Here is a 27,410-nt window from a genome sequence, read left to right as displayed (position 1 = left end):
CAGCAGTTAGTTTCAATGCCAAGTTTACACTTAACACAAAAAATAAATTCCTAGTAAGAAGATAAAAATTAATAACTGTATAGATAAAACAAAGATGACTGGGGGTTGGGGACAGAGGGGCAACTGCAGTCTCTGACACCAGGGCTTCATGGCTGGAAAACATTTTTCCACTTAATGAGAATCTTCAACAGTTATTGGGATCTCTGCCCACTTTCATTTTCTTTTTCTCTGGCAAACTTCCATTCGCTCTGGCTTTTGCAATAGTAAAAATAAGTAAATCTGACTCAACAAAACCAAGTATTATTTTACAAGTACAAACTGAAAATCAATCTAAGGTTTGGCTTGGTGTTTTTGCAATTGATGCTAATTTTAAGCAACAATTCAGAGGAACCCCTTGAGGCTTACATGAGCTCATCAGTAGCAAAAAAAGTCATTTTAAAAATAATTGTTAATGTTTTCCAGAGGAAGAAAGAAACTCTTTAAAACTGCCGAATGTCTTGGCACACCCCACACGCCCACCTCGTGTTCTTGTTACCCAAATGAGAGCAGAGTTGGAAGTAAAACCTCACTCCATGCCAAAATTAGAGGTGGGTGGGATATCTGGCTCGTGATTTCCTGTGTTGAAATGACCGTAACATCTCAGAACTTGATTTGAGGTCCACAGGTGAGATCTTCAGGGAGGAATTTCATACCTTCATAAATGTCTTACTCTTGTTTTATCAATCATATAGAACAACAGTTAACATTTTGTTGAGCAAAACGAGGGGGTAATAATGAATTTAAAAAAGAAGCCACCCTTATGCTGTGATAAACATCTGCAGGCTTCGGCAACTGTCTGCTGAAGCAGTTTGAAGAGTAAATGTTTTTATCTCAGAAGAGAGTTACACTGATAACCTTTGACACTGGTGAAAATGTGGGACACATAAAGCTGAGACTGCCAGACCAGCTGAGAGTCGTGACTCGGCCTGCTGCTAACTGCCTGCTGTCACCAGACCCCAGGGAAGAGCAAAGTAACACAGAACTGAGAGGGGGTTCAACCATGTGCTGGGGAAGCTGCTCTGTGGCCCCCAGCAACCTGAAAATCACAGAATGAATGTTCAACCTAGAAAGGAAGCCTGAGGCCCCACGTACACATCCCCATCAGGGAAGGAAACTGGGACTCATTCCAAGAACCCATGTCGTCGCATAAATGAGATATTAAACTTGATTGCTCTTCAATTCAACTTTGTCCAACCACATGAAATGAAGATTCTATAAACATAAAAATCTTCCCTATGTTCTCCTTACAGCTATTTTTGCCTCAGTCTTGAATACCTACATTTACATGTCCTCCAAAATGCACAACTAAGGCATTATAAGTGTTCTCCTATGGCCCCCAGCAATCATTAAGAGCACTTGAAAATACGCAGAATCGTAGAAAAATAAAGAACACATTTCATGGACACTAGCTTTTTCACCTAGACAGAGAAACTATTTACTTCAGCAAATTCTGGGTCTTTTAGAAGACAGTGTCAATTTTATTGCTTTTTGAAATGCTATGTAAAGCCTGAAACTTCACAATTTGCACATCAGCAATACCCATCTTTAAGTTTAAATATATTTATGTGGTAAGGGAAAGTACATGCATTAAGAATATATAGAATTTTTTAAAATCATCATCATTTACATTAGAAATTTCTTTATACAAGCATCTCAACTTTTTTCTTTGAAAAAAAATTAGTGACTGGTAAGAATCCTCTGAGACTGCAGAAAATCCAGCTTCCCATTTAAGGAGCCTTTCACTGAGAGACATGAGTGATGGCAGACGAAGGCCTCTTAAGAATAGACTCAACAGAAAATGACAGCGGTTCATTCACTGAGAGTCTTGTTCCAACTTGTTTGGCTACGAAAAGGTCTTTTGCACATCTATCTATTGTAAATGTGTACTTCTGGTTCTCCTTGACTAAACACTCTCTGGGTTTCTTAGGGGCCTCTTCAAAGGCCTCTTTGACAGATGATGTTTTCAACTCGGGACCTGATTTGTCATTAAGAGTTTGCTGGAATAATGAGTGGAATGGATTATGTTTAAGTGGCAGAGGGTGCCTGGTGCTTTCTTTGCTGATCTTGGTTAAGACGTGCCCTTGAGCTGCCAGGGAGTCCGTGTCAACAACGGGCAAAAAATTCCGTTGGGGTGGGGAGAACGCAGACCTCTCGGGGACGGCCTGGTGACCCTGAAGGTCACTTCTTGAGATCTGGCCCTCAGGAGTGTGAGGCGGCACCAGAGAGCCTTCCAATTTCGGTGGCATTATATCATGATCTGTTCCGAGTCCATCGTGCAGTCGTACTCCCTTCAGGTCCCAGCTGGCCCCAGGCTTCAGGGCCTGAACTGACGTGGTAGCATTCAGCAGGCATTGCTGGTAGAGGAGGGTATCACTAATGGGGCCACACTTGGGCCAAACTAAAAATCTCGAGGACAGGGGATACTGCCTGTAGGTCGTGGCCACGCTGACATTAGAAGAAATTAGTTCCATATTCCCAGACCCTGAATACTGCATGGTGAGGTCAAGGCAGGTTGGCAAAAAATTGCAGAAGTCTTTGCTTGGTGGTTCCACTGGCGTGGGACTGTAGCCACTTTTGTAGGAGTTGTACTCAGAACCATGTACCATGCGATTGGGCAGGAATAAGGCAGCAGCTTGGGAAGCTTCCAACATCTCCCTCTCTTTATATTCTCTCTCCAGCATAATGTTCTCCAACTCTTTATCAGCAAAGGCCCGCCTTTTCCTCATCCGGTCACTTACTGGGGGAGGTAGAGGTAAACTCCCTCCCACATAAGTCTCTGATGGAATGGGGCGGTAGCCTAAAATAAGCAAGCATTGCACATGAAAGACATTAACATCTGATGAGGAAAAATCTGGGAATCCAGAAGGTAACAGAAACACTGCAAATCAGCAGGACAGTTATTTACAGTTCCACATCACTAGTATTTTTATACAGAAAGCAAAAGTATGGGTTCAATTTAGAATAGATCCCTTCACAGGGAAGGATATCCATACTGCAACTTTTTATTGTTGTTGTTTTTGTTGTGATAGGTTTGTTTACTTTGACAGGCATACTTTACTGGCTGAAATTTTAATATTCTCCCCAAGCTCCTATACATTAAGAGACAAGGCTGCTCAGGTCGCTTCAATCAATGCTTTATTACTATCCATGTCATCTTTTTCAATTATTAAAAAAAGATATCTATACCTAGAGCTGATGTCACTTTTATTTTCTAAAGTTGGATCATTATGTACACATTGTTACAGTTGTAGAATAATCCAAGGAGAACTAGGAAAAAAGAGAAAGTTAAAGCAGATTAGTGAAGAGAAAAAGAGGAAAGCCTTCAGGAAACAGAAAAGCACAGAAAACTGAAAAGAGCTGTTAACTAGTTAAACAGACTCTGCAGTGAACAATTTAACCAGGCCCCTACCCCTACCTCTGACTATCAGTACAAACAAACAAAGTGGGGGGGATCCCCTGCTATACTGAAAATAACTGGTCTAAAACATTTTTCACCAGTACCAATCACATTGGCCAGATACCAAAATGGTTGAACAAGCAATCACTAGAACCTAGATTAAGTCATTATACATTTTATAAATAGGGACAAAGTCAAAAAGAAAGATTAGTATAACATAAACAGAATTCCTGGCAGCATAAAATACTTTATTTCACCATCCCCAAGCACTCACCACTATCAAATCTGTTTGAAGGATCCACTGTGATATCTGTGTTTACATAGTGACAAACCCATCATACTCATTTGCAAATAAAATAAAATTTGAAAATTAATGTGTACACTTCTATGGTAAGTTTTTGCCAGGAAGTTATTTACTTGAATGTTCTATTCCACTTAGTCCTCTCACTTCTCAAGTTGCTTTGGCACAATTTCAATTTATCAGTGTGGTCCCTATGGTTATAAATCTGTTTACCCAGTTTGTAACCAAACTCATTTTGAATGCATGAGAAGCCATTCTAAGGTCAGAAGTATACAGCACAGGGTAAGACATGAACAAACTTTTAAACCTGTCCAGAAACAACTCAATTCAGAAGCCACATAAGAAAAAACAGAATACAAATGTCTACTTCAAAACAAACCAAAAAAAATCTGCTTTTCAACCTGACGCATAAAATGGCAGTGATTAGAGCAAATATAAACTTTCCTTTTCTCTAAACGGTGAAAGATAGTCAATATGTTATTTATTATGCCAATAAATAAATTCCATACCCAAACAGAGATGCTTTTAAAAAATCAGTAATATTTTAAGAAAAATTAATGTATTCCCAGGCTTTAGAGAAAGTGAACACATGAAGATTTCACTCTATTCAAATTCAACCTCCATTTCTCTTGTGTATTCAAAACCTCTTCCAGATTCTATGATCTCGACTGTCAAAATGGTAAAATGAAGTGTGGAATAACTGCAATTTAAGTAGATAATCCAAAGAGGAAAAGAATACCATTAAAAAGAGTGGGATTAAAGGCTGGATCGCCCCAGACTAAAGGCCTTTATTGGTGTGGGTAGCTGTTAAACTCTTCACTTGACTCACTCTATTTAGCTCCAAATACAACTAAAGATTTCTTTTTTAAAAATTTATTTCCTTTCAGGACATCTGCTCTGGGATCATTTGGCAGTGTATCTGTACCTCCCTCACACTAGGGCAAACTTCATATGCACTCCAGGTTAACCCATTAACTACGAAGCAGAAAAAATTATCAGTGATAAAAAGCTCAGGAGATATGTGAGATTCATTTTCTCACATCCTGATATCCTTCCAAAAGTTTCCAATAAAAAAGCATTTCCCCCTCAGAATGCTCCTTCACATGTAAATGGAAATGCCATGTGCCTGAATAATGAGAATCACTCAGAACATGGTTTAAAAGGCTAAAGAATAATTTTGCGTTGCTTTCTTTACCTTCTAAAATGCTTTTGGCCAGCAAACTGGGTGCCCTGACTTGCCTCTGATACATGGCTTTGCGCTCGAAATTATTCTGTTTCCCGGAAAGCCCCTTCTTGTCCTGTAAACACAAGAAACATAATCAATAATGCCCTGAAAAAAACGTGGGAGACAAGGGAGAGGCATCAGCAACTCTCCTCATTCTAAATGTATTTATTTTCCCATCCCATGTGAAATTAATTCTAAAGGAATTAATATCAGCACCGCTTAATTCCAGGACAATGAGCTAAAAGCTCTGTCCGAAGCCTCCAACCGGTGAGCAGGGCCCCGGCTTTCCCTGGGGCCGCGTCGCTAGAGTCGGCCCAGACTCAGCCTGCAGCGAGAAGTGGGGGCCCAGCCTGGGAGGAAGTGAAATCCGCAGTGGATGAGATGCTAGGAGCCTGGCCCTGAGAGAGCCGCGGCGGGCCGCTGCATCTTCGGAGCCCAGACTCGGGGCCGAAGACGCCAGGGACCTGACACTGGCCAGAGATGTGGGGCCGGTTTCTCCCCGCAGTAGGGCGCATGGGACCGGGAACAGGGGGTTGACAGAGAAAACTCAGAAGTTTTCGGGCCTGGCCAAAACTCCGGATTGCTGCACTGGGGGACTGGGACGCCTGAAGGCGAACAAAACCTTCAGAGTCCGCAGGAGACGGGCGCACGCTCTGTCACCGCCCGGTCGGTGGAATTCTGGGCCCTTCTACACCCGCGTCCCGCCCAGCAGGTCGCAGGGAGCGCGAGGGATCTCAGAGCCCTCGGTGCAATACACGCGGGGACACGGGAGGGGGCCGCGCCCCAGCCCAGGGTCGGGGCACCTCAAGTGTCCAGCGCGCTGCGCTCTCCGGGGCCCTTGAGAGGTTTCCCATGAGGGTCACTCACTGCCTGCGGCGGGCACGGTGATCCACTCCCCAGCACCTTCTGGACAAAAAGTAAAAATCAAAACTCCTCCCGCGCCCTGAGCGCGAGCAGGCCCGCGCAGCCTCCCTCCTGTGAGCGCGCTTGTTCAGGGACACAAGGAAAACATTCAGTGCCAGGTTCAAGAAAAGCCTCTCCCTTAAAGAAGATTCAGGCTCTCCTCACAGCCGTAGACCCGCGGTGAGAGGCGACAGAGAACCGTCAACTGGTTCTTAGGTAGTTCTCGAGGCCAGAAGTTTCTTCTAAATTCCCACGTCACTTTTGGTCTCCTCTGTAAAATGGGCAGGACACGTTCTCTCTCTCCTAAATGGCCCGTGACTGCGGAAGCGCCGTGAGCACTACGTGCTAAGTGGTTCTTTTTCGCGATCAGCACGGGTAATACGGCAATGGACGTCGTGCACTGCATCAACCTCTGTCCTCTTCCCCCCAACACCACCAGAGTAAACGTTAAAATATAAAAAATCGAAATAAAATACCTTTCCCATAATGTACCGAACGGGACTAACCACTTTAAAGGCCTCTCTGCCTGCTTCTTAATACAAAATCTTCTCTGCCAAGTTCCCCAACGATGGCCACGGCTTCCTCCCTCCCGACCCTGCAGGCCAGCGTTGGCAGAGGTGTCTTCACCATCCTTCTGAGAAAGTGCCAGAAGCCTCGAGTCCCCGGGCCCGGGTGTGTGCGGAGCGCGCCCCTCCGACTCCCGACCCCCACGGCGCCCCCAGACAGCCCGGCGGGGGCGAGCCGGGCCGGCAGGTACGCACCTCGGTGGCCTGCTGCCTCCGGAGCGCCACCTGGGCGGCCATGACGCGCTGCCGCTCTACCACCAGCAGACAGTTGGCGCACTGGCAGTCACGCCAGCGGCAGAAGCGCTTGTGGCCCTTGAGGCAGGACACCACACCGTGGTTGCGGCAGCGCGCGCACTTGGGCGTGCGACTGAGCTTGCGCGGCTCCGCGCCGCCGCCGCCGCCGCCCGCGTTCGCGCCGCGCTCCGGCGGCCCGGCCGGCGCCGACGAGGCCTGCGGCGCCGGAGGCGGCCTTGGCGCCAGGGTATCCTGCTGCTCCGGCCGGCCCGGCACGCCCGGGGACGCGCCCGCCTCCTCGCCATCGCCCTCGTCCTCTGCGTCGTCGTCGTCCTCGTCCTCCGCGTCGTCGTCATCCTCGCCGTCCCTGTCGGGCGACGGCGGGCTGGGCCCGGGCGGTGTGGGCGGCGGCGCCTCGCGGCCGTCCTCCTCCAGCCCCAGGCTCTCCACGTCGATCTCCCAGTCCACTGCGGGAACCGGCTGCCGGACCGCCATGGCGCAGCACGCTTCGCCCGGGCCTACGCTGAGTCCCCTGCGCTATGGAGAGACAGGAAAAGAACCAGAGACCCACCGACCGCCGCCGTCAGGCACCGTTCCCGGGCCTTGGGCCCAGAGCTCCTGGTCTGCCCGCCTCCGACCCCTCGAGGAGCCCACTTCTCTACATGTCTTTCACATCCACACCACACGTGCATTTCTTGAATCTTTAGGCCTGACCTTTAACCACAGCCCTCTTTGGCTTTACACACGCTTTGGGGACAAGGCCCTCGGTAAACGCACTGACCACACACAGAAGTATTGTGTCCAACTAGGTCGGCCTTGGCCACTTATCAGGCTTACCCATACCCAACTAGTATGGCCACGCTGAATATAAAAATGTCAATGGAAGAACTGTTTTCCTTCTGATCACAAGGGCCCTTCGGACCCCGCGAGGTACCACCCTACAACTCCCACACGCCTCTCATCCTCCTACACCACTACAAGGAGCCCCTCTTGGGCTTGGAGAGGTTCTCTCTTCCTCCCCCAATCCCCCCACCCCAGCACACCGCAGTTTTAATCAACTAAAAGCCAAAATTGTTCTGCTGCCAATAGAGCCCCATAGGGACACTGGGCACGGACCTGCAAACGCCCCCGTCCAGCATGGACAGTGTTTCAGCCCCGCAGAGCTAAGCCGCGTGGGCTCTCTTGTACATCGGACACGGTTTGCACTTTAAAGCAAGACATACAAGTAAAATAGGAAAGGTGATTCATGCCCTTCGCCCTCTCTGACACCCCAGCTACATCACAGCACTCACCAAGACTCTGAGGCCCCGGCTAGGCAGCCGAGGCAAAAGATATCCAGCCTTGGGACCTTGCTCTTGGGCTGCTGGCTGTGCTTGCAAACAGAAATCGGGGTTGCCACACCCTGTCACGAAATCGGGGGTTGACAGCTGGAGGCCCGGAGCCCAGTGGATGAGGAGTAGAGGAGAAGGGGCATGGAGAAGGTGAGTCAAATCCTCAGCGACCTCGCCCCGCACATCCCGGACTCTGCAAAGTTCTGATCTGTCCTCAGCAGCCCCGGGCGCTTCACCTCGCTGAGGCTGCTTTTGGCTTCCTCTGTCCCTAGCTGGGCGGGAAGGTTGGGCCGCCTTGACCAGGTTCAGGTCGCAAGCTCCCGTGGCAGGCGGGCGTACGCAGCAGCGTGCGACGCAGCGCCCCTCACAGCAGTCGCCAGCCTCCGCTCCCTTTCCTAGTATTATCCGCTCGGGCCCCCGAGCTCTGCGCCCGCTGATTGGCCGGTTGTCAGGCGGTGTGCACGATGATTGGCTGAGGCGCTTTGGCCCGGCGCTCCCCGCCTCCTCGCGTCCGCCGGGCCCCTCCTGCCGCGCTCCGCCAGAATCCTGCCGCGCGGCCTTCGGTGCAGCCGGGAAGGCTGTCCCGAGGTTTAAACCGAAGTGTGACGGCGCCGGCGGGAGTCGCCATTTATCTCGCGGGCTAAAAAAATAGCAGAGACACACTCTTACGAATCGCGTTGTCCTCAAGAGAAAGTAACAGATGACAAGGCAGAGATCGGAAAAGCTACGTCATCAGCATCACCGGTGTATCTGGGACTCAATCATTAACCCAAAGCTAGATGCGGAAATAAGAGCAGTGCACGGCGGCATCCTGCTTTCTCCTGCGAGAATAAATCAATGGTTATCTTGCACCACAGCACCGGCTTAGAGGACTTACGAACTGTAGATACTTTTGTGGCTATCGCCACTCATCCTCAAGGTGCAAAGTGTTTCCTCGTTAATTTTCACCACGCCCGTGAGACAGGCAGGTCACCAAGTCACCTACGTCACTTATATTTTTCTATATGAATTACTATGAGTTGATTTGAGGGAGAACGGAAATACATGCCATTAAGAGATTTAAGTACAATGTATTGACTCTAAGCATTTTTTAAAACGAAGCTCTTTTTTAAAGAGGACTTTTTGGTATTCATGATTGTATTTATAAGGGGGAAAAGGGGCTTCTTCATTAATCTCTTACATAAATGTTTAGTAACAGTTATGTTTCCAATATCCTGAAAGAGGGAATTAGTCTTCTAATTCAACGCTGCATTTTATTTCTTGAACTAAATTTAAAGTTACTCAGACGCTTTTCTACTTACACCTTTAAATAATCAGTGCCTCTTAAGATCTGTTTAGGAGACAGATTAGAAAATTGAGTGCCAATGCACTGAGCACATAGTAGGCCCCCTATATATTTGTTAAACGAAGGAAATTACTGAAAGTTAGAAATTAACCAGGCTCGGAGCGGCGGGAACGAGGAAGCTTAGGAATTACTACTGTGAAATTAACGCGATGTGCCGGAGGCACAGGTATTCCAAATCCTTTGGCGATGTGGAAAGTTCTTCCCTAGTTACCAGGCACTGGGATTTCCCTTTGTGCGGGTTCTTCTCCCCAGAGCCGCTTTCGATGCCCAGCGAAGGAAGTGGAGAAACAGTTCTGTATACTCCTGTTGGATGCTCAGTGGCTCTGGGCGTCTGGGAGGGTGGCTTGGGAGCTGTGTGCCCTCAAACACAGGACAAAGAATCAAGCAGACTTGTTCGTGCCTCCCGTTTGGCACCACCTAATAACACCAGTGAGTTTTACCTTTTGCGTAGTTTCTCATATTCATCAATATGCATTTGTTCACCTATGTTAGAGCATTTGAATTCTTGAGCGCATTAGAAGTGTGTTATTTTCCCCCGTTTTCCAACGATGAAACAAATTGAAAGAGGAGCCCTGGGTCACGAAATGGGAGGGCAATGGACTGGTGAGCACCCAGGTCCTAGGTCGGCCTCTGCTCTGAAGTCTCAAACTTTGACGACCCCTTCGCTCCACGCCAGAAAAACTCACAATGGGTTCGTGTTTTTTATTTTATTCCCCTGCACCTTTTTCTGATTTTGGTACTTGGCATCATGACCTCCCCTTCTGAGTCTCCCCCTGTAGCTTTTTTACCTTTGCAAACAGGCATCTCAATGCTTCTACCCCGCGACGCGCAAGAAAACTGCAAACCCCCTCCACTGCCAGTGCGTGTGCAAGCAGTTGGCAGGCTGGGTTTTTATTTTATTTATTGTTTTTACGGCGGGGGGAGGGGCACGGAGGGGCGGAGGACAGGAAACCGTTAGCCCTTCACTAGTTATTTTGAATATTAAGAAACAAAATCAAGAAAGTAAGTTTGCTAAACTAGTGGTTACCCTAGGGGAGATGGAAGGGGGAGGGGCACAAAAAAGTAGGTGAGCAAATTTGGGGTAGCTAGATTGAGGGGAAGGGGAACCAGGAGGGAATGGGAGGGGAAAGAGGCTGTTTCCTAAACAGAAAATAAACAAGACGGCCAGCCCTTGAACTAGTTCGAGTGATAAAAGCTGCCACATAAGGAGAAAACAAGTGGGATTTGCGTACAGTAAACTGTGCGGGCTGAAGACAGAACAGGGGATAGGAGTTGGGGGGAGGGCGGCTCCTGGAAGCCTATGGCGAGAGCAAGGCCCTCAGAAGTCAGAGCCAGTTGTGCCTTCCCCTGCGCAGTGTCCGGCTGGACTTAGGGAAAGCAGTGCCCAGGAACTTACTGGAGGGGTGGGGCTCCCTGGCTCCAGGTGGGTGGGCCCAGGACCAATCCCTCCACTGCACACTCATCCCCCCCATCAAAAATCTACACTACAGCCTCACTGCTTCCTCCAGGCTTCCCTGCCCATCTCCAGATAGCCCCCCATCTCGTCCTATTCTCCTTGCACCCCATCTGCGGTACTTGCGGGCATGCAGCTGTAATCGTGATCCAGTTGAATTACACGCCATTCCCTGGCCCTGAACTCTCCAGAAAATCACAATCCCACCAATTGCTGAGAGGTGAAATGGTGTGGGAGTGGGGTGGGGAAAGAGAGGTTTTTCTATTGGGACGAGTCTCGGGAAGCCTGAGGAACTCTAATATTAAATAAGAAATTATCTGGATAATCTGGGGAGGGGGGTTTATGACTGCACAAACTGATTAGTAAACTAAATATTCAGAGGCAATAGGAGTCAGAGAGCCTGGGCTCCAGGCTGGTTGTTGGTTGTTCCACCCACTACCTGATTTGGTTGATTAACTCCCTGGACCTCAGTTGCCTCATCTGCAAAATGGGAAGAATGCCCTTCTTTGGCCTGTCTTGGCTGTGAAGATGGTAATAATGAGAATAGTCTTCACATCGTAAGAGCTCAGTAAACGTTTGCTTAGCCCGCTGTGGTAGCCCATGCAGTCCCAGGAGGGCCGGGCCACGGCATGCCTCCCAAGCTTGACTGAAAGGCGAGGGCGTAAAGAATCCAGCTCCTTCCTCCAGGTCCCTGTCTTAAAAGGGGTCAGGCCGTGACTGAGGACTTGTTAGGTGAGGAAACAGAAGTCCTCTGGGCTTGTAAACCGACACCAAATTACGAAGTGCAATTGGGGCTTCCTGCTTGTAAATTACAAAGCAGCGGGCCGCCACTGACTCTGCCAGTCCCCCCTGGTGGGGGCAGCTTCGGGGGTTGCGTCTCTCAGAGCTGGCCGTCGCTGAGGGACCCCCTCTCCTCCCTCTCCCCTTCCCCCAATTCTCTCTCACCCCGCACCCCTTCACCTTCTCATGCAGCTCGGACACTCGCGGTCCTAAGCGCCCGCCTCCCCCACCGAGTCAAGCAAGGGAACCTGAAGGAAAAAAGCAGGAAAAGGGGGACGGGGAGTCTCCCTCTCTCCTCTTTCTAAATGTGTGTGTGGCGGTTCCTTTCTACTCTCAAAAAAAAAAACGGGGGGGAGAAGCGTGTTTCAGATTGGCCCCCGCTCACCCATCAATTCCTTGCTACGAATCCCAGCGGGTCCGGCCGCCGCCTTCCTCTGCGTGGCCACGCCGGCTGGGATCTGACTCCAGGGCGTCTAGCTTCCCAACCTGGCCCGGCCACCTCCCACCCGATCACTGAGGGCCGGGCCGCGGGAATGCAGCGGGGTTTCTGGGCCCAGGCTCCACGCAGGCAATCCGGCTTGGAGGCTGAGCGTCAGGGTTTCGGAGCAGGCTCACGGGGGGTTAAGATGCCAGATCTGCTGCTCCTTGGCTGGGGGAGAGCGAGGAGTATCCTAAACTGCCTCGGCACCTCACTCCACAACTGCAAAATGAAGTTAACCCTACTGTTGGTGATGTGTGTAGACGCCCCTGGCACGGTGACCCGCCCATACTGAGCACTCAGTACTTGGGAGTTGTTGTTGTTTTTTCGTTTGTTTGTTTTTTTTTTTTTTTTTTTTTTGTATTAGTTGTATCATTGTAACTCAAGGAACTGGCCTGCGGAGAGCCCGAGGCCGGGAAATTCGAGGCCGATTTCCTCGGACCTCGCCCGACTTCCCAGCCTCCGAGGCCCTGTGAGGCCTGCGCCGCACCGCCAGGCTGAGTGGCCTCCCTACATCAACCTGCCGCGAGCATCCGCGGAGGTGAATGGTTTTTGGAAACACCTGGGCATGGCAGGAGTGCTTTGCTGGGGCTGGCTATGGCTGTTTTCTTTCCAGAAGGCAACCTCGAATCCACCGCCTCTCGCGGAAAGTTACTCTTCATGTTGTATCGTCTCACAACTTTGACCGGCTGTGGACCGGGCTAAATAAATAATCCCAGATGCGATTGCGGAGATACGATTTCCCAATCTGCTTTGCGTAATCAAATATACGACCTGTCACAAGCAATGGGGGGTGGGGGGGCCGGGGGGCGCGTGGGGGGATGAGGCAGCTTGCGGAAGATAACCGTTCTCCGAGAACTCTCCCTTTCCCTGCTCGGTGTGTCCCCCCCAAAAAAAAAGCTTAATAAAAAAGGACAATGTGATCTGGGCTCTCATCCCTCCTCCGTGGAAGCAAGGTTTAAATCACCGGTATTTATGACAGAAAGGGACGCGCTTAGTCCACGCCTCCTTGTTTTACAAACGGAAAGGAAAATTGAGTTTACAGAAGTTCACGGCACTTGCCAGGGAGACGAATAGCTCCATAGTGACTGTGTGGGACCAAAGAGGCCAAGTAACTCCCCCCCTCCACCTCAATGTCTTCACACCATTCAAACAAAAATGTGCCCTTTGCGGCGGGATGCGGAGTCAGATGCCGGCTGTGTGAAGCAATCCTAGAACATTCAAGCATCTGCCAGCCAACCCGCCCCAACCCCCAGGCAGCTTCCATCCTCCGTGCTGGGAAATGTGGCTCAATTCACTTGGGGGTCAAGTAGCAGCTAGGAGATGAAGCAACCGCAGACCTCCTTGACTTCTTAGTACCCGGTCCAAATGGTCGTCAGGGGAGGTAGAGACTCAGGGTTGTAGCTGAGGCCTGCGTTCCATCGCAGGGGCGGTGTCCTTGCTTGTTGCCACATCAGGAGGCACAGAGAGCTCCTGCTTGGGGCCTCTCTGCAGCCCCTAGGAGGCCTCGTGATCACCTGACGGTGAACCCTTAACCCTGAGAACTGTCCACCCCTACTCCCATCCCATATGGGGCCTTCATGTTTCTAGGGGGCAGATTTAACCACACTCAAATGACTTTCCATATTTTCCCAACAATCCAACTACCAAGTAGAAAGGAGGAGGAAAGCAAGGTGTTTGCAGGGCAGGCACTATGGTGAAAATTTAACTCATCCATGGCAGGAGCCATTGGGCAAACCTCTTCACCTTCCTGGGCCTCAGCTTCCTTGACGAAAGTGAGCAGTAAATTTCAGTGGTTTCCAAGTTCTTTCTTAAACATTAACATCAATAACAAATGCTAACTACCATTTGATGGTTATCATGGTTCAGATAATAAGTTCGAGGCATGAAGCAAGTCCAAGAAGGACAAGAAGAGGAGGGAGGAAAAAGAATTAGAAACAAACCAACTTCGGTGTTGATTTTGGCATCTTGGTGACAGTTCTGCTCCTCCATACTTCCGTTGTTGATCCTAATCAAAATCCTAGTTAAAAATGTGATAATGAAACCCAAAAATGTCAACTAGTGAAAGATGGGGACATGGAATAGTTTCACAAAAGATGCAGGTCCCCAGAGCCCAGATCCAATGCAGACTCATTCAAGTGACTCTTAGAGGGTTCTCACATGTCATCAAGGTTCTATGATCTTGTGACTTCTAGATTAGGTCTGTATGGCCGGATTTTAAGCAAAAAAGTTACCAGGCCACTCAAACAGGCCTCCCTAGCCCTGTCCTGTGTGATATGCTCCCTCTGGGGTCTGAGTTTGGGCTCTGGAGAAGGCCAAACATTTCCTTTGCTGTTAGCCCAGAAGTCTCCCTGAAACGTGTCCTTGCCAGCCGGAGGAATTCCTCCCAATTTCTACCAGAAGCATCCCTATGGTCAAGCTTTACCCCAACCTAGTAGAAGATTCCAGCAGTGTGATATGCACAGCACAGATGCTCCACGATGTCCATCATGATGGATTGGGGGGAGGGAAGGAGTGGCTAAGAAGAGAGGATCAAACCATACTGGGCTCTGTCTTTGCTTTCACCTGGATAGCAAGCGACCATCCATATATCCAGGTGACTGAAGTGTGATCACCAAAACACAGACACTTCTATATACATAGTACTTGACCTGCCTGAGTTTTGAGATTCTCTCCCTCTATGAAATAATTAGTGAAGAAAAGTAGAAGACTCTCCAGGGATTCTGTTCTAGCCCTTGTTTTGCCAACTAAAGTAACCCTTGACCTTGGGCCAATTTACTCACCATCACTCCTTTAGGCTTCAATTGGCTACTCTGCAAAATGAAAGACTTGAACCAAATTACGTCTAAAGGTCTTTCCCATATTTTTAAAAATACTTTTGGGTGGAGTGAGAAAATGAAAAAGGCTTGTGTGAAGGTTTCTCCATGGAGGTGTGTGGGAAGGAGAGAGAGGGGACAGGGAAAGAAGAAAGCCCAGCTTGAGGGCGCACCCCTTATAACAAAGTGCTACATAAACTTTAAGAGCCATGAGGAAATCTTCTCTTTGAAAACGCTGACCCCAGCCAGCAGGAGGGTGTTCGAAGGGAGAAAAGATGAGGAGTTCGAAGGGGGCAGGCAAAGGGGACATGTCACTTGCTTCAAACTGATTTAACGGGGTGAGAGTGCAGGTGCAAGAAACTCCTGTCCTCACCTCCTGGCCACCAACCCCCCGCCCCCGCCCCCAGCCCTCCACCCCTACCCCTTCTTTTGCAGAAGATTTATTGTCGAGGTGAGGCCAGGCTAACAAAACTGCAACCCCGGGTGCTTCGGACCCCGCAAGAATGCTTTGATCCTCCCACAGTGTCTAGTGGTCCCCAGCGGATTGCATTGCCAAATGCCAGGGACCCCCTGGGCGGGGCCACTGCCCAAGGATCCAGCTTCCCCAAAACCAGCGGTGGGTGCATCCTCCCTGCGGCAAGAAGCCGCGTGGGGGCGCGCCAACCAGCACTCGATAGACACGGCGGAGACCCAGAGGCTCCGGGGTCCCGCGGCCTCGGAACGCGAGCAGCACCGCGCACCAGCCGCGTGAAATCCTCGCGCCCTCCCGCCCTCTTTTCTAGGTGGGGTCGGCGGTCAGTGGCGAACAGTGATCGATTGGAAGTCTGAAGGGTCATCGGCGAAGGAGGGGGAGACTGTAGGGGTCATTTGCTTGTCTGGGGGCTTCTGAATCCTACTCCTTCTAGTCTTTTAAGCGTCTACTTGGAGAGGGGCCTTTCTTGCGCTGATTCTTGGATTACTTTTCCCGGGACAGAAAGGAGAAGAAGGAATCACAGTTATTGACGGCCCACCGTTTGTCAGATTCGTTTGTCAGATTCCATGCCAGATCCTTCCAACTTCGTGCTATCAACTCTTCACAGCTTTTCATTTTACAGTTAAAGATGCAGGTTCCAAGAGGCTGTGCTGTCCAGGGTACAGGGCTAGGACAACAGAACCCAGATCTGAATTTGAAGCCTCCCATTCCAGCATGCTTCCCACCAGTAGTTACCTAGACCTAAGTCCCAGCTGCTTCTGCAGGAAACCAATCCCCCAAACCCCGAAGTTAGGAAATGACCCAAGACAAATCCTCACAATGCAAAGATTACAGGAAGCTGTGTAAACCAGCCTGGGCTCTGAAAGCATAGAAGACCCCAAATCATTTCTGAGGCTCCTGAGAAGTTTTGGACAGGTCACGTGGCCTCTCTCTTTCAGTTACTCATTTGTAAGATGAGGATAATAAATACTTTTCCTTGCCAATACCAGTGGTTTCCTAAGTTCAAAATGGAAAAAAAAAAAAAAAACTAGAATTCTTTGGAAATAATAAAGCATTCTGAACATAAGGTATTAATGAGGTCCCCCTTGTCTTATTTTGCCAAATCAGGAACACCATGCCCTGTGTAGCAAGTTGATAAGATCAAATAAAATGATGGCTGTGAAAGGCCACAGAGGGGAATACTGTGCTGTTTTATTAATGATTGTTCAAGCAATACCCTTCTCAGAAATGAAGCTGCCGTTATGTTCCTTCATTAGCCAAATTAAAACTTCAGTGCTTCAAGCTTTGGAATGCTTACATAGATTTCTTTAACCCCGTGGAAGCACTGAGAAGGAAATATTATTCTCACTTTGAAAAGCAAGAGGGATGCAGAAAGTTAACAAAAAACCTTGCTACATAAACGTATTGACCAAAAGGCTTTCCATTTCTCCTCCAAAAAAAAACCTTTGTGTCATTGTGCAGTGTAGAACAGATTCATCTTTAACTCTCTTACCTCAGTCTGCTAAGGCTGGTTTCCAGCCTTTTCTTTTTCTTATACTTTTAATAATGGAAATGTTAAACAATATACAAAAGCAGGCCAAATAGTGTAATGTCCATTAGCATAATCCAATAGTATAATATCCATGCTATTCATATATCCATATGGATACACAATACCTATATAACCGTTAGCCAGATTTAACAGTTGTCCTGGGCCATTCTTTCTGTCCCTCCTTTCTCAGAAGAATACTTTAGAAGGTCCACTGCATTTCTGTCGATTAAAGCTGCAGCCCCACTGACTGAGTTGGTAAGATTTAATTACAGTAATTGGATAGAATTTCTTGGACCTCAGATCTGATATCTCTTCGAATTCACAACCTTGTGATAAATCATTCCAGCAAAATACTCATTGTTTGAGCAATTGGCTTTCTATGCCAATGGACTGGAACCAGAGACACAGGTGGCAGAAGTGAATCATGGCTCTAGATTCTAGAAACTGAATTCCTTCTTTTCTAGTGCAGCCTTTTCTAACCAAAACACACAGTAATTAATTACTCCTTCAAAAGGTTTAGGATTCTTATACTGTACAGGCCTGGAATTAGTTCCTTTAGCAGAGTTTACCTCAGTCCTGGGTGTAGATCTATGAACCTGTTGGACTCCCTACACTCGAGAGAATTTTACTTTTTGCCCAAGACACACCTTGAGCCCGGCCTAAGGCATCTTCAACTGTCTCACATTTACCTTAAAACCTCCCCGGAGCTCAAAGAACAGGAGTTTTGTTGTCACTGTTTTCTTTTCTATGGTTTTTCTTTATCCTGGTTTGCACAGTGCATGCAGACATCTGTACACTTAACTTTCATCTACTTAAGAGTTACAAGTCAGTAGACTTGGCTTATCTTTTCCAAAAGCACTAGAACTGGCCTCAGTACACAGTCCAGTGTATGAAAACACGTAATCAAGTTCCAGTTACAGCATTCCCTATAGTATTCCCAGATGCTCCCTGTCATTTGGCAAATCTATAATGTAATAAATATTGATGGTTCCCTTACATGTGGTGTTAAGATCTGCCCAGCCAAATGTTTTTTTTTCTGCACTGTCTTTTAAAAATGTGTTGCTAAAGTTGTTGTCCTGAATTTTGTTTGTACTCTGGCAGCTTTATTTAAATGTCAACCAGATGCAGAATTTCATTGTAGTGTTTTCCTTTTTTTTTTTTTTTAATTTGTCCCTGTGGCTTGTTGTGTTTTAAGACATTTTTTAAAAGTCTTTCTAACATGTCTGTTCCTGACTGAAGATAAAACATTTTAAAAATCAACGAACTTCTTCAATTAACACGTTCTAATTTTCCTTTCTGGCTACAAGATCACGGTTTCTGAATTTCAAATGGTTTTCAAGGCAAGACACACGTAGAGTAACTGCCTCATTGAGTGTAGCTTAATGTTACTGTAACGGTGACTTCTGCACCATGGAAGGGAACTGTCACTTACAACCTTTTTCCCTCCTCTTCCATTTACACACACGCTTCCATTCAAAGCCCTGTTTTCTCTCCTTTCCAAAAATATTATCCTTCTGGGGAGAAATTTTTCATGCATAAACTCAGCTCAACCAGTGACTTTTTTCAAACAAAATTTGAGAAAACCAATTCTTAATTATTTTAGGGAGGTAACATATACACTAGTTTTTAAACCTAGCTTTGAGCATGTTGATAATTAAAAATTTAAAGAGAAAAACCCATGCATTTAGCCTGTGATGAGAAAGACTCTTGAGTCTTTTGGAAGTTACCAAACTCTTAGTAAAAGCAAAAGTGTTTTTATAACGATTTTACATTACAGACTCTACAGCAGGACAGAATGATTTCTATTTTTCTAAAGTTCCATAATTATGAGCATTCAGTGCTACATGAGTACACATATTTGGTAGGCTCAGATAAATAATGGTAATTTTGTTATCACTGCTACAGGAAAGGTTTTTGTTGGTCTTTTTAAACAACTAATCGATTTTAAAAACAAAGCAAAGGAAAAAAAAGTAAAAAGCTTTTAACAACTCCTCTATTAAAAAAAAAAGCAAAAGAAGCTGATTATTCTGTATGGTACACAGAAGAACAAAATAAGTTTCAGGAAATTTAGAATATTCACTTAAAAATCTACATTGTCTATACACTTTCTGGGAGGATATTAAGTGTGGAATTTTATCTAGAAATGTTGATAAATGTACATCATAATGAGATTAACCCTAGTTTGTTTTTGTCTGTGTGTCTGTTATAGTTTTATTAACCAAATTTCTCATACTTGATACAAATTAGAAATAGAATTTAAAAGCTTTCTAAAAGTACAATTTAGCTTTTACTTCTGTTGTAAAATTAGTTTCTCTAAAAACTATAAAACTAATTAAACTGATATGAAAAATTCAAAGTCTGTGCTGCCTGGTTTAGGAAAGGAGACAACTCAGTAGGGCCAACCATTTCATTTCTATTTCTTGTTAACTGCTTGCACATCTTGAAATGAAAACAGCCAGAATAGGCTACTTTTAAATTACTCAATAATTACAATATTCTAACGAAAGAATTTGGGATTTATCATGTGCAATAGAGTTGTTCAGGAGTGACAGGCGAGGGATTGTTCATGCGATGCTGCTTGCTTTATGCTGCAGTGTTATTTGATAACCATCCCCAGGGACCTGGGTCCCAGTCCTATCTTCAGTTTGAATCTCATCCAATCAAGAGACAATTAATCTCAATCTGAGTCAGTCCTACTAAGTTTCAGTAGAGCCATGCTGAAGTTTGGGGCAGCCACTTACAGAAAACCCAGAATGGAGGGGAAAGCTACACGTAATAGCTTTCATTGTACCATTCACTGCCTCTGGGAAAGCAGATCTTAATGGGCTTCAAAAGGCATTTCTATGAATGCATTTTTTTCACTCTTACTTAGGTTCAAAACATTGAAGGGGCTTCCTTCCTCTGTAGGCAATGAGGTTTTTTTCTTTTTAATTCAACTGTCAATGAAATTGTAAGAAGAATTATAAGTCCATATTTGATGACTCTCCAAGATTCCAAGTCATAATTAGATCATTCTAATGTGTTTGAGAAGTTAAATTCACATCCATCACATAGGCTGTTAGCAAAAGAACACCCAGAAGACAGTAGAGGCAACAAGCTAAGTAATTCTGATATTGAAACTGCTCTGCCTTGATCATTTGGGTTTGGGGAAGGGGGAGCAGGCCATGTCTCCAAATAGAAATGAGCACATAATTCTTACAGGCATAAGCAGCAGTCCATTGACCTGACAGGGCCTCAGAGACCAGCAAAACCCTTGTCTGACTCTGACAAGTGTCAGAGTGGTACGCCTTGCCAGTGAAGCAGTTTCTAAGCAAAACCCACTTGTGAGCACTGTGGTAAGACAGCCGAAACAGTTTATAGGAGAGAGTCCTCATTGCCATCTTGGGCTTGTGGGACTGGGGATGGGCAGGGGATGGTAACTATCTTGATAAACAAGCAGCCTGGTTTAATTAATCTTTGTAAAACATTAAATTTAACGCTCATAATGGTTTGTCTTTTTTTTCCTGGACACGTTGCACAGCTGGTGGGATCTTAGTTCCCTGACCGGGGATTGAACCGGCGCCCTCGTCAGTGAAAGCATGGAGTCCTAACTACTGGACCGCCAGGGAATTCCCCTGTAATGTTTATTTTTTAAAATATTCATAAAAGCCCTGGACCCAAGTCTCCGGCCCTCTGCAAACTAAGTTTGAAACTGCGGTTGAGAAAAGTTTTAAACAGCTAAGTCTCACCCTTATTATCTGGGGCCAATGAGCTATGAAATGACCAAAAAACTAAGTGTTAATATAAGAAAAATAAAATGGGACAATAGGCCTGGATAATCCCCATGCTCTCTAACCAGCCTCTGTGTAATCAAGAGTTTATTTTCAAGGCCAGCCTTCCTGTCTGGTGTGTGGCTCAGTCTCCCATGCCCTCGGCCTGGCCTGTCTCCACAGCCTCCTCTGTTGGCAAGCCTCTCCAAATTCAGTCCTCCTTTACATCAGCAGGTGCATCATCTGAAGACATCACTGTGGTCCATCCTCCAACTATATCACTCCCTGCTCAGTGCCCCAGGCCAGTGCCACCAGCCCTAACTCTCGTCTAGCACGCAAAGCCATCCACAACCTCAATTTCCGCTTCTGTCTATGAGAACCCACCCACACTGGGCTGCCCAATACCCTCTATTGTACCCACAGGTCTTTACTGACACCTCCTCTCTATCTGTCCACTGCTACCAGCCCCTCAGTACTCCACCAATCACAATCCACCATCTCTTAAGGATTGGTTCACATTTTATGAAACCTTCTCTGCCTACCCCATCCTTTGACCTCTGATTTATCTCAATATCTATGCTCTTTATACTCTACCTTGTATTTTTAGTTATTTTTATATTGTTTTATTTACTTTTTATCATTTTGGTAAGTCATTTTTCTAAATCTAGGCTGCAGGCTCCTTAAGAATAGGGACCATATCTTAAAACTCGTGTTCCCAATATCACCTAGAACAACACCTTAAAGAACATACGTGGTCAGTGGATATTTGCTGATTAAATGATTAGGTCACTAGTTTTTGAGTGGAAAATAAAGGTCTTTCATTCATTAATATAACAGATACTTACTGAGTACTTATGTGTTAAGCCCAGTTCTAAGCTCTGGAGACACAGCAGTGAACAAAACAGACAAAATCCCCTGGCCTTATGGAAGGAAGACAGACAATTACAAACATATAAGAAAGTATATAATATGTCAGATGGTGATAAGTGCCATAAAAAAAGAAGAAGTCCTCTCAAAATTCATATATTGAAGCGCTAACCCCCAATGTGACTGTACTTGGAGACAGGGCTTTTAGGAGGTGATGAAGGTTAAATGAGATCGTGAGGGTAGGGTCCTAGCTGATAGGATTGGTAGACTTATAAGAAGTGAGATTGATCACTGTCTCTCTGCACACATGCTCTGAGGGACACAGCAAGGACACAGGGAGAAGGTGACCGTCTGCACACCAGGACGAGAGCCCTCACCAGAACCTAACCATTCTGGCACCCTGATCAAGGACTTCCAGACTCCAGAACTGTGAGAAAATGAATGTCTGTTGTTTAAGCAAAAACAAAACAAATAAACAAAAAACCCCAAGTAAGAGGGATAAGGAGTGTCTGGAAGGGGTGCTATTTTATACAGAGTGGCTTCACTGATAAGGGACATTTGAACAGAGACCTAAAGAGGTGTTGCTATCTGATGGAAGAACATTCCAGCCAGAGAAAATGACAAAGGCCCTGAGGTAGGAACATGCTTGGCGTGTTCAATAAACAAGAAGCGGCACAAATGCAACTGTATCAGAGTAAGGGAGACAGTGATGGTGAACGGAGTGTTTGAGAAGTGGGGAGGGACAGATCATATAGAACCTGGGCTTTCACTGTGAGGAAGATGGGGAACTTAAATAAACAGAAGTGTAAAGCATTAAAGCAGTTTGTGTCATTTAAGCATGAATGCCAGTGTCTAAAATCAGACCAACACTCAGGCTATTTGTGTAAAATAAAATCGCTGCTACATTTATAGAGCACCCACCTAAGGCCAGGTGCATTAACAGATTATCTAATTAATTCCTCTGAGTTGAGCAATATGTCCATTTTGTAGACATACAGAGTTTAAGAAACTTTCCCATGGTCACACATCTGATCAATTATCGGTGGGCCTAGAATTCAACTCCAGATAGATCTAACTCCAAAGCCCATTCCTTTAACCATTGTTGGTGGAAACTGAAGAAGTCTCAAATATACATTATACTTGAATACAGATGACTTGTATATAAATGGTCAATGTCATCTATACGAGTGCTTTTAGTATTGCTAACATTTGAGAATCTGGATATAGACTCTTGGCAAGTGATACTACATAAATAAATGATAAGTTAACTGCCATTAACATTATTACTAGCAATTCTCTCATGGAACTACAGTGCATGGAGGCTTGAGAGCTAAAGTCCAGTACTTCGAACTCCTCAGCATCCAGGCCCCAGTGTCCTCTTACTGAATGAAGCCTCTCCATTGGCCTCAACAACACCCAAAGGGGCAAATACTGCACCTATCCTGAAGGTAGAAGCTCTCAACTCCCAGAATAGGTGGAAAACACCTGCGAAATTTTGGCTTTCCCTCATCCCCAAAAAAGTGCCAAGGCCAGCAGCCCTGCAGGTGCTGAATCAGGAACCAGGCACTTTTATGGCCATCAAAATTAAGAATCACTGACCCAGGGTCTCAAATAGTCTGTTAGACCCATGATATCCAGGGACTTATTTGGTCCAGCTCCAACTTAGTAACTGAAAGGCTTACTTGGCAAATATCTAGCCAACAAATTCTCTTTTTTTCTATTTCAGAATCATAAAACATGTGTCAGTCAGATGCACTTCTAGACTCTGGATTTGGACCTGCATATGTAAAAGGAGGAGCTATTGAGGGGTACTCTAACAAGCAAAAAGTGTGCAGGAAGTGTTGTTACTACAAAGAGAGAGACCAGCTGGCCCAGTGGATCCTCAAATCAGAAAGCAGTGGTGGGCAGAGGCAGGATGGCAAATGGGCTTCAGTTCCAGAACCAACTCAGATTGCCAGTTTGCAGCTGCCAAGAGCATTGCACCAGGCAAAGGAGTCTGAGGCCGGGCAGCAAAGAGCAGAGTTCAATTAGCGATGACTACCACGGACGTGCAATGAAACAGCACACTTTATATACAGAGAGAGTTAAGTGGGAGAATATCGTGCTAGAGAAAGACATCCTACCTGATCCAAAAGAGAAATGAAATTGCAAGAAACATCAAAATTGCTATTTAGCAGGTAAAAATCCATCTAGTCTCCATTTAACCATCGGAATATTCAAAATGAGATCTCAACAGAAAAAGGCCAGTATTTATAACATTTATTAACTTCCCTAATAATGCTAATATTTAAAAGGAAGCATACATTTAATCTACCAGGTGGTTTATCAAGCTATCACGGTTAATGCAGTTATATTTTAGGGTAACCCTGCAGGTGGAGCAAAGTCATCAACAGTTAGCTAATTTACAACTGTGCTGACACTACTCTTCTTCCTAACCTAATGGTTTATTTAACTGCTGTCTACTGCCTCCTTTATGAGCTTTTAGCTTCTTCCTGTGATTTTTCTTGAGCCTGACAATGTGACATTGTTTGTTTTTGTCTTTTTTCCCAAGGTTTATGTTGACTTGTATTATTCTCATCATGTGCCTACTTGTTCAACACTTATATAAGCAAATCCCTAGGCTAAGAACATGTGAAATAGAAGTTATCATCTACCAACAACCTGATCTTTAAAAATATTTAGGCAGGGAGGGGCACAAACAAACTATTTTTAGGTCATCTTTCTCTCTCCATGCAATACAACTCTTAAAGTTACTTTTGCTTTTCCTCCTATTTTTATGGAACAATTTCTGACATATAATATTTTAAATATTACAATATCCTAGATTATGCGTAGTTATTTTCTATTTCATGGAACTATTAAGTATATGTATATATCACATATATATATGTATGTGATTTCATGGAACTCTTAAGTACATATAATATCTTACATTATGCATAACTATTACTTTTGCACATTACATGTTAGACATACTTCAACGTAAAAGATTTGCTGACTCTGGAAAGATAACAAAGAACATCTCACGTGATAATGTATGCTTATGCAAATAGCTCCTCTAATTATGCTACAGAATGATAAATATATTAAATTGACAGCTGGAATCATTTGCTCATGATTTTCAAACATACTTTAGCTTATGAACCTTTCTGCAAAAGAAAGCACCCTACAAGGCCCCAATATGAAACAGTTAAATTCTGAGCTACCCTCATTGAAACAGGAATGGGGACCCTGTGTGTCTCTTCTTCTCCAGTTCCCCCAGCCCAGCCCAGCGTGGCAGTCCCTAAATCACGGAAACTGAGGAAAGGGAGACTTAGCTGGATGCTATATTATGCAGGATTTGTTTGCTGAGCATTTCAACACCAGACTACAAATGCTTTATCATGTTTCCCTTGGATCAATCGCCCCTTTATGAGAGGTTTCTAAAGCAGGAATTATTTTATGAGGCTCGACCATGATGGGCTTTGAACATGCCCTTCCTTTTACTTCTTTGAATAATTTATTTTTTACGTTTATATCCAAAGTCACTTAAATTAATGAGAATAATGTCATTAGAGAATAATGATCACAAGATGTGACAAGGTGATGGACGCCTATTATATTAACTTCAGCATCTGTTTCTATAACTTGTTTTGACTATAAAACACTCAGAAACTCCTGATCCATTCAGACAGGTAGCTGCAAAGAGTAATTTTTAGAACTTTTTAATTGAGGGAGAATTTATATACAGTGAAATGCATAAGCATTAAGTGTACAATCCAATGACTTTTTATAAAGGTGTGTACCCGTGTAACTAACACCCCAATCAAGATATAGATGCCTATCTGTGCGGCTGACTTTGGGGTGAGGGATAAATGCCTTTGGCAGTGTGCAGGTAAGCCAGTTTTCAGTCAGAAAATCATCCTGAGAGGCCTGCTTAAGAGCTGTGAACCAGGCAGGGCCCCCAATCCCAGTCTGAACAGTAGCCCAATGTGTTAGAGAAACAGTCCCAGTCAGGCACAGCTGGGGAGCCCCACCCCAGCTCTGTGAACTCAGGCACCATCCCTGAAGCCGAAACACCAAGGGGACAGTGGGCACCACAGTTACAATGATGCGCGACGGCATTCTGCATGCGGTGGGGCAGGCCTAGCCCAGGGAGAAGGGGCCGGAGCTCCTTTTCCCAACGTGTGCTCTCCTTGGGTCAACAGTGAGGTTGTTATGAGAGTGTAACCTGAGCCGGGTAATGTGTGTAGGATCTGTGGCTTTCTTGTGTCCCTGCTATGTTCATTAGTATTAGGAGTGTGATGGATTGGCAACACGTGTGCGCTCTGAGTCTTAAACCAGCCCTGAGAGTTTAGCACTCTATTAGTTACACATCACAGAAACCCAGGGGATGTTTACTCAAAAAAGAGGATCACTTACCAGAGGAAAACATGCTAATTCATTCCTGATACCGTCTGGGGAGAGGGACACCCCATCGGCCAGGGAGTGGTGTAACCCGTCATCCAAGACAGAGGTGCAATGAGGGGCTGGCGGGAAGCTACAGAAAACCCCAGCTCCCCCCAGCCTGGAAACCCTGAAATCTCAGATCCTCAGTTGTTCCTACATGAACCCCTCCGGGACAGAAGTTCACAGAAGGCTCTGTGTTGACATTTCAATTCATTACCCTGTTCCAGAAGCAGGGAACCCTCAACGCCATCTCTCCCACACCCTTGCCAGGCCACAGAGAACGGAACTCCCACTCTGCCCTCCATCTCACCATTTTTTCCACCAGCTGCTGCCTCTCAGGCCTGGACCAGCTGTATCCACTCCCACCTCAGCCCAATAGGTACCAAAAGGGCCCAGGAAGGATGTCTCAAATCCTGGAGCTCCTCTGAAGCAGGTGACATTACTGTCCTTTTTTTTTTTTTTTAAATGTAGAGTACTTTGAGAAGATAAATGACAAGTTCACTTCTCACTCTAAGTTTCCAGCGTCTTAATGTTGTCAAAGCAATTTTGTAGACATGAGGAAAATACAGCTGTGGCTAAAATATCAGTGAATCCATGAATGGTGCTGGCTTTAAATTATGCTGTATAATTGGTATGTAATATCTACTAAGAATATAGACTATACACACACACACATTTGGGCAGTGGTGTGCTGGCAAAGGTTTAACAACTGGCTGGGGTTGGGGGAGCCCCGATTTGCAATGCCTGATAGTTTCTGGGGTGTAAATATTCCCACCATAAACGAATTTCGAGCAACCAATCTGATATCACTGAACTCCAAGTTGGGAAGAGATGTTCACAACTGGTTCTCACAAGCTGGTAGGAACAGGTGCCAGCACACCGTTAGAAGCTGGATAAATACAACTAAATAAAAATCACCCCTGTTTCTCATTATCTGCAAAGTTTGTTCTCCTCCTCTCCTTTCTGTTACTGTCCCCACATCTCAGGGTAGTGGTGAAGGTCTGGGACCCTAAGTTAGCATATCTGGTTCAAATCCTAGCTCTGCTAGTATGAAATCCTGGGTGAATTCCTTTGTCTTTCCTTGTCTACAAAATTGAGACTTTTTCAAAGAGGTTCTAGGGCTTCCCTGGTGGCGCAGTGGTTGAGAGTCCGCCTGCCGATGCAGGGGACACGGGTTCGTGCCCCGGTCCGGGAAGATCCCATCATGCCGCGGAGCGGCTGGGCCTGTGAGCCATGGCCGCTGAGCCTGCGCGTCCGGAGCCTGTGCTCCGCAACGGGAGAGGCCACAACAGTGAGAGGCCCGCATACCGGAAAAAAAAAGAGGTTCTACTCCATAGGGCTGTCGTGTGGATTAATTAACTTACTTAGTACTCTCTACAACAGTGACACTCTTCCGTGAGCATCAGGGTCCCCTACAGGGCTTGCTAAGACATAGATGGCTGGGCCTCATCCCCAAAGTCTCCAATTCAGTAAGTCTCAGTTGTGGTCTGAGAAT

At 45.9% G+C, this 27,410-nt stretch overlaps 1 protein-coding gene across 1 annotated transcript; it reads right to left on the bottom strand.

Annotated features, from left to right (window-relative positions):
* Nucleotides 1-1,778: 1,778 nt before the first annotated feature.
* DMRT2 (doublesex and mab-3 related transcription factor 2) lies at nt 1,779-7,160 on the bottom strand (the record flags this gene model as incomplete). The annotated part of the gene is made up of 3 exons (XM_082842403.1): nt 1,779-2,836; nt 4,933-5,035; nt 6,627-7,160. 3 exons carry the CDS (start codon nt 7,158-7,160, stop codon nt 1,779-1,781), a joined length of 1,695 nt encoding a protein of 564 aa, XP_082698529.1.
* Nucleotides 7,161-27,410: the final 20,250 nt, after the last annotated feature.

The sequence above is a fragment of the Leucopleurus acutus genome (genome assembly GCF_964270905.1).
Source record: "Leucopleurus acutus genome assembly, chromosome: 7".
Classification (NCBI taxonomy): Eukaryota; Metazoa; Chordata; class Mammalia; order Artiodactyla; family Delphinidae; genus Leucopleurus; species Leucopleurus acutus.
The sequence above is the reverse complement of the archived record's forward strand: the minus strand, read 5'-3'. Positions and strand labels throughout refer to the sequence as shown.